Source organism: Phytophthora infestans, genomic scaffold (genome assembly GCF_000142945.1).
Source record: "Phytophthora infestans T30-4 supercont1.6 genomic scaffold, whole genome shotgun sequence".
Classification (NCBI taxonomy): Eukaryota; Oomycota; class Peronosporomycetes; order Peronosporales; family Peronosporaceae; genus Phytophthora; species Phytophthora infestans.
Window position 1 is genome coordinate 2,766,281 of NW_003303753.1, and position 12,494 is coordinate 2,778,774.

Here is a 12,494-nt window from a genome sequence, read left to right on the forward strand (position 1 = left end):
CGTGTGGATGACAGCCTCGCCGGACGCAGCAGCGAGGCGGTGCAACGCCTCCCATTCGATCGAAGAGAGGTGGGGGAAGCTGTCGTGCTCCAGCGACGTGTTGGGCAACTTCGGGCATCGGCATGTCGTTCATCGTGAGCGTTGGACGGATGACGAAGTGCTACCAGGTGTAACGGGCTTTCAGCAACCCGTTACCTTACGTACACTGTGCGTGAGGAAGCAGGCAAATTAGACTCTGAGATGTATTGAAAGTTAACGGCGTGGTCTCGGACCACGCCAACCAGTAGATGTGTTCTACAAGCTGATTGGCCATCGCATTGGATGCGATGGCGATGTGTGACGATGGGCCCGTCACAGAAATGCATCTCCGGATGGAGACCCGTCTGCAGGCTGATACAGAAAACACTTCCCTTGATTATTACCGCAAGAACACCTTTCTTCCTTAAATCCTTTGGTCTTCGTTGGCATCCGCTTGTCAGCTAGCGCATACGTCAATTGCCGCTCAATAACGCGTCGATTGCATCCATCGCCAAACCGTGCCCCATGATGTATATCCGTCCACAGCACAGATTCCTCCTGGGCGAAAGCTTGCGATTTCAACACTCGGAACTTGCAGTTAAAATGCTCCCAAAGTTGCCAAGGTTTCAAGTCTTCCAACCGTTCTGCCGGTGCGTAAGTAGCATGTTTGCTCCATGGAATATCATGCGTTTCCAGCAGCATATAGAGAATGAACGGACATTGAAGTTGGGTCCCATCGAGTCGAATCAACCCGCACGAGATAACTTGATCAAGCGTTAGATTTCCGAAAAGCGAATTTCCATCGACCCTCCGACGAGAAATCACCGCAAGAAATGTTTGCTTCATACTCTGCATCTGGGCAACAATCGCAGGGTACGCTTGTCGAATTGCAGCCAGCACTTTGTGCATCACCGGAATGAATTCAAAAGCTTGCCCCTGGCTTTGCAGCATCACTTTAAACGATTCTTCCAATGCTCTGCCATGCCCGCCCATGTCATCCACCAATAGCTGCGTCAAAGCTCCATTGCCATAGTCGAATGTATCAAATACGTCTCTACCGTTGATCTTCGGGCGCTTCAATGATGTCTGTCGTCTGCAGCATCTCTCTCCATTGTGGCGAAGCGGCCAGAAATTCATCCACTGGCTGGGAAAGAGTCGCCGCGCAGATCACAATCAGCCAGCACTTGGAGGCATTGACGAGGTCACACAGCGACGCAAACGCCGTATAAAACTCGGAGCGCTTGCTTCCTGGTTCATGCTGAAGCTTTTGCAAGCTATCGACACAGAGAATCACGCACATTTGGCTCGGATCCGTTCCAGTGATTGCTGACAATTTTGACAATACTTGTGCAGGGACAACATGATTCGCATGATCCAACGTAAATTCCCCCCAGACGACCGAATCCTGCAGTTGGTACAGCATTCGAGTTCCAATTGCCTGGCCCGGATCGATAAAATTACCTGGCTTGGTTGTTCCATTTTCAAAGGTAATCTTGAAATTGTAGGCTGTCTGTAAAAGCTGCTTCATCGCTGGATCTCCTTGCGTCTCATCGCGAAACATTTGCTGCTGCAAGATATTCGGAAACTCGTCAAGCAATCTCGACTTTCCAGTCCCGGGGCCATCTAAGCACACGAATAGCGGATGACTTCGCTTGTCCGTCTTCCCATCTCCCCAAGCTTCATAATGACAACCTATGGCGGATGCAAGGTTGCCAAGATCCAATGAATTCTGGAAATCCCATGTCGCACCAGTCGTCCCGACCAGAGGCTTTGGCTCCTTCCAAACGAACGATTGCTGCGATTCTGTCGGCGCCACCACTTGACGCTGCGTCGGCACTTGCACAATGAGCGCATTCTCTTCATTATTCCCATACGCCGTCACTGGGGACCCCGACTGGGGCAGCAGCACGCTTCGCTTCGCATCGTACTCCGCCCGATTCGCAAAGACTGTGAGATCGGCCGCAGCAATTCCTGGGAGGTGACTGTCTCTGAACTTCTCCTTTACCGCATCCCGCAACGCAACAACATCTTCGATATCCACGACAACAGCATCAGCCGACGTCACCGCGTTCCCATCTTCGCCTACGAGCTGGAACCATTTCCGCGCCATCCTTCAATCTCAAACGGCAACTTCATTCTCATGGCTGTCTGTAAGGGTGTCTAGGGGTACTTTCGTTGCTCTTATATGGAATGGCTGGGCGGATGTTGAGCGGACGACGAGCGGACAAGACGAACATCATTCTTGCTTTCTTTGGGGACGGGGACTCATACTCGTCACCTGCAGTAGCTACGCGGAACAACCGTGCGCCCAATCAAGCTGTCGCTGCGATAGACGCAGTCACACCGGCGTCAATGACTCCTCTGCTCTCCAGCATCGATCGCATCAGCGCTGCTCTGGAAGCTGCAGTGGCACATCCTCCACCGCCGACCGGTACAGTGCGTGTGTGCCACGCAACGGAAGACGAGTGGAACGCGTTTGCAGACAGCGAGGATCCAATCGTTCGACTCAATTATCTTGAATGGTTTCCTGACACGGAAGAGATTCACATCATCGAGTTTGCCGACGCTCCACACGAAGATTACGTTGGAGAGCTAAACGATCAATTTCGTGAACGGCATGTCAAGCGATGGCTCAAAGGCCACTTGGCCGCCAAGAATTGTCAAGGGCGACAATGGTGCTCAGATCTCAGTTATGGACCACGCGAAGTAACACCCGGCTCGGTGCTTCCTCCAAACGTTCCAATATTTGCAGACTTTCGGACGATTAAGGTTGAGATTGGAGTTTCTCAGCAGTGGGGCATGGCACCTGGAGAGCTCGACCACAAGGCGATTGCGATATGGGCTGCGATGCCAAGAGTCGAATATGTGCTATGTGTGTCATTCGATCCCGACTTTGCGAATGCCGAATACAAGCTGTATGATGCTCGCGTCCATCCACTTGTGCAGCTGGCTCCACTATCAATCGCCGCTCCAAGCACGGTGATCCAGTTGGACGGACGTCGAATCCTTGGTATTCCGCCACGGATGGCGCTCCCGGTAGGGTTTCCTGCAACTCTGTCGGTGGATTTGTACTCTCCATTGGCCTGGGCAATGCGTTAATCAGACGTCCAGCAAACTCTTGCGCAGCAACTACCGAGTGATCTGAATTTTATATTTAAAAAAAATAATCATGAATTCATGAGATGCGTGGCAGACCGGTTTTATATATACCGGTATGAACCGGATTCTATTGTGACATTGCACGGTGACTCTAAGAGTGAATACTGCGTGAGTATTTGTTTTAATACTCACAGAGTTTTATAAAAAAATACCACGAGAAGTGCCGTCGTGTACTTGTTTGTCACATCTCGTGAATTTGTGGGTATGTGAGTACAGTACTGCACCCCGTTTTCGCGAGGGCGGACCATTTAGGATTTGCAAATAATTTAGATGTAAGCATTAAACAATAGTTCATTTGGATTTAGGATCATCACATCCGGAAGTTTATCAAAGGTTCAAGGGCGCGAAAATGGAGTGCAGTACTGTATTTTAAAATGGCCTTTTTTAGCCACCATATATTTTGCTTTTATATGAAGGGTGTCGCCTTTAACAAAATGTAGAAGTGGACTTGTTTATCTTATGTACTAGCAATATGCATGACTACTGAAAGGTCGTCCGTTCTGCAACCACCAGCTGAAGTGCGTCCGTTGTAATCTTCAACGTGTTGCACTTGTACTAAAGCAAGTGCCGTCGTCTCGTGAATTTGTGGGTATGTGAGTATTATAAAATGACCTCTTTTAGCCACTCCATATATTTTGCTTTTTGATGAAGCCCCCCCTCCCTGCTCACAAATATTTACTAATGTTATAAAGTTACTATAGGACATGTTCTAATTGAAAGCTTTGTAAGCATTTTGCAATCACTCTCACTTTCATCTAAAATCTATCTCCTATTGAAATTAGATGAGCCAAACCTTGTCTCGGTCATTGTTTCGTGTAAAAAAACCTTTTACGGACATACTCGACACATTTAACATGAATACAAGTCATATGATCCACTCGCTAATGTGCAGAGTGACATAAAAAAAAATTATGATCTTGAGCGACGATTATGTATAGTATAAAGTATAACTTTAGTAATATAACAATGTGCAGCTTTATCAAAAAGAACGGAGAACAGTGTTTGCTAGCTCGCAACAAGGATCGCTGCGGCAAGCATCCAATTATTATGGATCGAAAAAGTATTGTCGCGGAGTGTAATATCGTAGAAGAAATGTCACCACAAGCCAATACCCAGTCGTCGCTGAGGCTGTTAGCGCCATCGGTGATCGAACCCGTCGAGGCCTCGAATGTAAAAGTAAGTGAAGTTCCAAATGTAGATGAGTCGATTGTCGAACCGATGATCGTGGATAGCGCGGTATATAAGGAGGAATATAATTCAGATTCGGAACAATTATATAATTCGGACGATTCTGAGAATGACGTGACCTCGACAGCTAGTGAGGTCATTAAACCGACCGAGTCGCAGTTGAGCATATCTTATCGTGTGTGAATTATCTTGAAAATCGTGACGAAATTGCAGAAGCTGAGAACCTTGTTCTCGATCAGCAACAAATCGACGTCTTGCGAAAGTTCGTTGAGGTTGATACAAAAAATAATGCTAAAGGCAAATATATTGAAAGCACGCTCAAGCGTGATTCTATGGTAATTGATCAGTTTGAACGCAAAATGAAAAAGCGTAAGGAGAAACCGGACGTCAAGCCAAAAGCCACGACTAGAACTGATGCAGAGGCTAAGGGCATCACTTGGGACACTTATGGACTTGAATACGGGAATAAAGACATTCTGAAGTTTTCTGAAGTAACCGATGCTTGGCGCTCACTTGCGAAGGAAATGCAAATCGATCATCAAAGCATTAAGAATGCAGATCCACAAGTATTATTCAGTCAGGGTTATATCTCACCAATCCAACTTGAAAATCAAAAGATGGCAAAGTAACCTCGCGTAAGCGTATCTACTTCAAATCAGATGAGGACAAAGAAGCCTTCTTAGGGCTTTATGAAAAACTTAGTCTTGTAGAATATTGTGTGTCAAATGGACTATATGATCAGCGTCTATACAAAGTATGCTGCATTATGAAGAGATCCTGGTACTGTGATAACTATAATACTTGGAACTTGGCTGGTGTGCTATATCGCAAGCAACACATCGATCTTGGCTTAATGCGGAAGACATATTTGTGCATTCTCAATACAATGGCAGATCGATTTGATCAAGCCGCTGCGTTGAAAGTGCTCAATGATTGGAAAACATCCAAGTATTACCCCAAGCTAACTGAATCCCAAATTAAATCTATTGTTGGAAACCGATCCAGATGGATACAAGGAATGGAAAGCGGAGTATGAACCACAAGAAGTCAAAGAAAAGAATGAAGATAAGGAAAAGAGAAGACCTTTAGATTTTCTTAAGGAGAAGCTGATTGAGAACGTCAAAGACAAGTATAAGCGTGAATTTCAATCTGGAGCAATCTATGAGAATTTGCTTCCATATTACTACATGTATGCTCGTAAAACTGTGTTTCTGAATGTAGTGTTTGCTGATGAACATATGTGCAAGTCCAAAGATCTTCAGCAATTGCTGTATTTCACAAAGAATATCATCAATCCTGACTTTGAGTTCATTAAGCTTGACTACAACTACATTGGATTCCGCAATGGGATCTACGATCTATCTAATGCCACGTTTGTTTTGACTACTGATATTGTAGAGAATATTCAGGTTCGAACATACATTGACTCAGAGTTTGAGCTCAATAATGACTATGCTCCGCTACTTGATCAATATCTCAAGCTCCAATTTGACGACGAGACTATTGAATTTATCGATTTCATGATTGGTCGCCTAATGTTGACTGAATGACAAATTTGATTTCATGGCATTGCTTTATGGTGAAGGTGGATCAGGTAAATCGTTATTGATGAATCTTCTTAAGTAGTCATTTGCTTCTGATCCGTTTGGTTGATTAATTATCTAACTATCATCAAGAGCAATTTGGGGATTAAAAGAATATTCTCAAAAACAAGTATAATGCTGTGATGATATTGATAATCTTGCTAAGACTTTACCAAAGGCTGATTTCTTGAGTATGGCTACTCCTGAATCCATTTCATGTCCGGTAAAAGGAAAACAGCGTTTAGTAATTGTGCTTGATTGGAATATTGGAGCTATTCTTAATGACAACAAGCTACCAAACTACAAGGATGAGTCAGGGGAAGTGGTTCGTCGTTTCATGGTCGCTAACTTTATGAATATCATTCCTGAAGAAAGGGAGAACACAATTTTTGAGAATGATATCAAAGATCAGGAATTTGGCGTCTTTCTACACCGCTGTCGATCAACCTATTTAAAGTTTTATTTCAAATATAAGATCAAAGGAGTTGAGTCGTTCTGTCCAGTCTCATTCGTTGAAAACCGCAACCTTCTTCGTATGGCTACCAACTACACCTACCAATTCATCTCCGAGAAATGTACATACGAAGAAGGTGCTTCTATCAGTGTTTCTCAATTGAATAAAGCCCTGAAAGCGTATATCAAGGAGCGATATGAAATGAAGCAAACGTCAAAAGATACGATCAATATCTCAAATTTGATGCTCGTTGATGCGAGGTTTGTAGAAAAGAAGCTGAATATCTGTAAGAGCGTCGCAAGGCGCACATAAAATCATTAGTAAATATTTGTGAATATGTTTGTGAGTATTAAACCACAAACACATATGAACTAGGGCGGGGGCTTCATAAAAAGCAACATTTGGAGTGACAAACAAGGCCATTGTATATACATGTACTGACATACCGGTACCCACAAGATCACGAGCTCGTGGTATGTTTTTTATATTATAAAAATCTGTGAGTATTAAAACAAATACTCACGCAGTATTCACTCGTAGAGTCACCGTGCAATGTCACAATAGAATCCGGTTCATAACGGTATAAAACCGGTCTTCCACGCATCTCATGAATTCATGATTATTTATTTTTAAATAAATATTAAAACTAAAATCAGACGGTAGTTGCTGCGCAGATATTACTGGGCGTCTGATTAACGCATTGCCCGAATCTGAATTATATTCCTCCTTATATACCGCGCTATCCACAATCATCGGTTCGACAATCGACTCGTCTACATTTGAAACTTCACTTACTTTTACATTCGAGGCCTCGACGGGTTCGATCACCGATGGCGCTAACAGCCTCAGCGACGACTGGGTATTGGCTTGTGGTGACATTTCTTCTACGATATTACACTCCGCGACAATACTTTTCCGATCCATAATAATTGGATGCTTGCCGCAGCGATCCTTGTTGCGAGCTAGCAAACACTGTTCTCCGTTCTTTTTGATAAAGCTGCACATTGTCATATTACTAAAGTTATATTTTATACTATACATAATCATCATAATTTTTTTATGTCACACTCTGGAGCGTTCCAGCTGAAGTCACATTAGCGAGTGGATCATATGACTTGTATTCATGTTAAATGTGTCGAGTATGATCGTAAAAGCTTTGTCTCACACGAAACAATGACCGAGACAAGGTTTGGTTCATCTAATATCAATAGGAGATAGATTTTAGATGAAAGTGAGAGTGATTGCAAAATGCTTACAAAGCTTTCAATTAGAACATGTCCTATAGTAACTTTATAACATTAGTAAATATTTGTGAGCAGGGAGGGGGGGCTTCATCAAAAAGCAAAATATATGGAGTGGCTAAAAGAGGTCATTTTATAATACTCACATACCCACAAATTCACGAGACGACGGCACTTGCTTTAGTACAAGTGCAACACGTTGAAGATTACAACGGACGCACTTCAGCTGGTGGTTGCAGAACGGACGACCTTTCAGTAGTCATGCATATTGCTAGTACATTGTTACGTAATTGCGCTGGTTGCAGCGGGGCTGCCGTAGCTTTAGCGTCAGAGGAAGACGTTCGACTCAAAGAGTCACTAATACTAAGTTCCTTATCCAAAGGACACTTACAGCCCAAGACCAGGGCTCAAAGTTAACACCTTAACTTTTATGCTTCAAAACCAGAAGTGTTTTATCTACTATTATTGCGGCCAAGCCGCCTAGGGGTAAATGTATCTCTTTAACTATCTAGCATAGTTAAACCTAATCAAATGCATAACGTGTGGCTTTCAGCCAACGTACTGAGAGACCTTGTTAACTCTCCAACTTATGTACTGAGAGTTTGTTAACTCTCCAGGTACTTCGTACCCCTGTGTGCTCCACACCATGTAACCCCGTTACACTCTCCCCCACTAAGATGAGAACATTCCGTTCTCGAAACTCTCCTCAGCGAGGTCACGTCTTGTTAAGACGGCGGAGGTTACTACACCTCACACCAGCGTTGTACAGCTCCGTGAGCTCACAAACGCCTACGCATCGTTGATGCCCAACTTCTCGTCGTCGGCCCACGGCCCAATGCTCCAAGCGCAGCGCGCATCTTGCTCTCAAGCGGTCTCAGACCTTCGCTCGCGCTCCGCGCCTACTCCAAGAGCTGCAAACCGCTTAGAGCAATGCTCTTGACTCATTCGAGTCGTCGACAACAGCTCAGCGGTTGAACACTCGCTTCACAAGCGATAGGTCCGTGGTTCAAACCCACTAGGGCACAGCCCTCTCGTTCCATGAACGATTGCTCACGCTTGGACAAGCTTAAGGGCAACACCCTTTTAGCTCAATGGTTGAGCGTTGGCTTTGAGAGCCACAGGTCGGTGGTTCGAGCCCACCAGGGCACAGCCCTCTCATACCATGAGTAGTCCGTTCTCGGACTGACGTACGGGCATCGCCCTTGTAGCTCAATGGTAGAGCTCCGGCCTGTCAAGCCAAAGGCCAGTGGTTCGATCCCCGTGCGGGACACCACTTTCGCTGTTACAGCGCATCCACATTTGGATCATGCTCATCGAGCAAGTTGTTTCAAAACAACTATGCGTCTATCGAGACGCTTGTGCCTGAACCTTGTTCAGCACAACACGAAGCACCTGCTTCCTTCGAGACCATGTCCCTAACACTTCGAGGTCTCTCCACCTCCTGCTCCCGCTGCGAGCACCGCTCATACGTACGAGCTGGCTGCTGCAGCCACTGGTCAGAGCCTGAGCTCAACTACTGACCTCATCGCTCCCCACTCTAGTGGGAGGCGCCCAGCGCCTGGCGACGCTGTCGCACGCCATGGTGGCGCTTCGGCACATGATGTGCCTGGTCGTAAGCGTCAACGACGTCAGGGCAATCTTGCCGGAGGATAACCTCAAACTCCCATGAGTTCTGTGAGTGAGGGTAACCCCTCCACTTCACTAAGTACTGGGTACGACCCTGGCGTCTACGCCACGCCACAAGGCGTTCCACGTGAAAGTGGAGCTCACCATGCTCATCGAGCAGAGCAGGAGGAGGCCTTGCCTCAGCTGGGCTCTCGCGGGGAGAGTCAGCACTTGCCGGAACGGCGTCTGCGTCCATACGACGCCGGCGTCCACGACGCGAACGTTCACCTCCCATCGGTCGATCTCGAAGAGATGATCCACCTTGTGGATAGGTTAGAGCCACCACTGTTGACTCACAACCAGGTCTCGGACCTTGAGCGTCCAGCTGCTCGGCTGAACGTTCAGCTTGCCTTGCTCCTGCATCTCGAGCACTTCGCTCCGCGACCTGTGGCTCTGCCACATGCTGTTGATCAGCCATCTGTGGATCCACCACTTGCTGTCGTTCAGCCTCCCGTGGCTCTACCACCTGCTGCCCTGCAGCTGTCCGTGACCCAGCCACCGTTGGTGCCAACGCCTCCGCGCTCACCTGAGCAGGGTCTTGGTATGGCTTAAGCAAGCCGACATAGAAGACCGGATGCGTGCGCATCTTCTTCGGAAGGTTGAGCGTATACGCTAGGCCCTTCCTGGCCACGACCTTGAACGGTCCTATGAACCGAGGTCTTAACTTCGTCTTGAAGACTGCAGACACTGCATGAGTAGGTAGGTTTTTAGCGTTTAATAAAACTTGGTCACCGACCTCAAACCTCTCAACATTGCTTCTGCCCTTGGCATCTGCATGTTCCTTCTGCGTGTCTTGGCTTTCAGCCATAGCGTCGCGTACTTGACGCATTACGCTCAGTCTCAAAGAGACAAAGTCATCGACTTGCTTGCGAACCGCAACAGGGCTGACATCAGCTAGCCGCTCGGCTATCCCTCCCCCACCAAGCCCTGAGCCACTGCATGGCGGCGTCAGTGGGACGCGAGAGTTAACCAAGCCGTTCACATAGAACGGAGTATAGCCTGTCGAGGCGTGCACTGCATTATTTAATGCGAGCTCAACGAGTGGGAGCATCTGGCTCCAGCGTTTTGGCGCCTCAGCGCATACGCTTCGGAGGGTATCCTCCACAACGCGATTCACGCGTTCGGTTTGACCATCGGTCTGCGGATGGTCCGCCGTGGACATGTCCAAACGAGTGCCGAGCACTCTGAAGAGGGACGTCCAGAACTTCGCGGTGAAGCGCGGATCTCGATCCGAGACAATTGCCTCAGGCAAGCCATGTTGGCGAAAGACTCGGTCTAAAAACAGCAAAGCTGTACCTTCACCATCAATGGTGTCCGGCACTGCCGCTAAATGAGCCATCTTGCTCAATCGGTCTACAAAGATCACTATACCTGTGTTTCCCGCCTTATCCTTGGGAAGGCCAAACACAGAGTCCATACTCATGGACTGCCAGCATCCCTTGGGGACAGGCAAACTCGCCAATGGCGCTGCCGTGCTCGGCGCGGACTTTGTCCGTTGACACGTCTCACACGTGCGTACATAGGTGCTGACCCACTTATACATCTTGGGCCACCAGTACATCGAGCTCACCGAGCCATAGGTCTTCTCCCGACCTAAGTGCCCGCCCACGGGCGTATCATGAACCTCATAGAGGATTCGATACTTTAGATCCTCATCATGAGGAACGACTACACGAGGGTTATCCTCAGCGTCGGTGCTGTAGTACAGCAGGCCGCCATCGAGTGAGTATCGATGCAGCCTCGAGCGTAAGCGCCCAGACAATTCCTTGTCCGAGTCTTTAAACTCTTTCGCTTCCAAGAGCCCGTAGCAGCGCTACGCACATGTCGTCTTGTGCATACGCTCCGCGTATCAAGTCAGGCACTGACGACGTCACTGTCGTGACATGAGCTAACTCGTAGTCCGGCCTGCGCGAGAGCGCATCGGCCACTACATTAAGCCGCCCCGGCTTGTACTTCACCTCGAAGTTATACTCGGCAAAGAAGGAAAGCCATCTTGCCATTCTCTGAGAGAGATGAGGCGACTGTGTCGCAGTGCGTAACGACGCATGATCAGTAAAGATCACAAAAGGCTTAGAGCCTAGCAGGTGTACCCTGAATTTGACTAGAGTATACTTCATTGCAAGTAGCTCTTTGTCATGAGCTGGATAGTTCTTCTCTGCAGCTTTGAGCTGGCGAGACTCAAACGCGATCACGCGTTCACGCCCTTCGGCGTCTGCTTGTAGTAAAGCACAACCGATTGCAAAATCGGAGGCGTCACAGACGACGCTAAACGGACTATCCGGGTCCGGTAGCGCAAGGATCGGAGCCTGGAGAAGGCTCTCCTTCACAGCCTCAAAGGCTCCGTCGTGCTCGACGTTCCAGCACCATGGTGCGTCCTTCTTAAGGAGATCTGATAATGGCCGAGCCATCTCCGCGTAGTTCGCACTGTACTTGTGCAAGTAGTTGGCTAAGCCTAGCCACTTGCGTAAGTCTTTTTGGTTCTTGGAAACCGGCCAGTCCACGATGGCCTTGACTTTGGCAGGATCTGCCCGTAAGCCACGCTTCCCAATGAAGCACCCGAGGAAAGGTATCTCCTCCGCGCCAAAGACGCACTTGTCCCAGTTGGCATACAACTTATTAGTGCGCATGCACTCGAGCACCGCTCGCAAGTGGTCAATGTGGTTATCCACGTCTGACTTTCCGTGCTCGGCACGACTATGGACGAATATATCGTCAAAGTACGTTTGAGCGTACGCCCGGTGGGGCCTAAACAGCTGCGTCACAAGACGATTGAACGTTGCTGGTGCGTTCGACAGCCCCTAGGGCATCACCAGCCACTCCCAGAGCATACCGCTCGGAGTACTCACCGCTGTCAGCGGAATGTCGCTCGCTCTCATGAGCAATTGGTAGTAGCCATCGACCAAGTCGAGCGCGCTGTACAGCGTACAGCCTACCATGTTGCTCTGCAGAACATCCTTGCGAGGAATCGGCGTTTGCGCCGGGATAGTGGCCGCATTTAGCTTGTTAAAAGCATGAACAATGCGCCACTTGCCGTTCGGCTTTCTGACACAGAACGTGGGTGTCGAGTGCGGAGACTTTACTCTCACGCACCATCCCTGCCTCGTGCTTCGCACGGAAGAATGCGTCAATGACGTCACACTGCTCTCTCGGCAAAGGGCCATTGCCTTGTTACGCAGTATTTGGTTC

General features: G+C 47.9%; 1 protein-coding gene and 1 pseudogene across 1 annotated transcript; one reads left to right on the forward strand and one right to left on the reverse strand.

Annotated features, from left to right (window-relative positions):
- Positions 1 to 354: 354 nt before the first annotated feature.
- On the reverse strand, positions 355 to 2,128 carry PITG_22748 (annotated as a pseudogene; the record flags this gene model as incomplete).
- Positions 2,129 to 2,208: 80 nt separating this feature from the next.
- Positions 2,209 to 5,915, forward strand: PITG_04771 (uncharacterized protein; the record flags this gene model as incomplete). The annotated part of the gene is made up of 7 exons (XM_002905448.1): positions 2,209 to 3,054; positions 3,483 to 3,510; positions 3,668 to 3,695; positions 4,152 to 4,353; positions 4,713 to 4,856; positions 5,371 to 5,395; positions 5,764 to 5,915. 7 exons carry the CDS (start codon positions 2,209 to 2,211, stop codon positions 5,913 to 5,915), a joined length of 1,425 nt encoding a protein of 474 aa, XP_002905494.1.
- Positions 5,916 to 12,494: the final 6,579 nt, after the last annotated feature.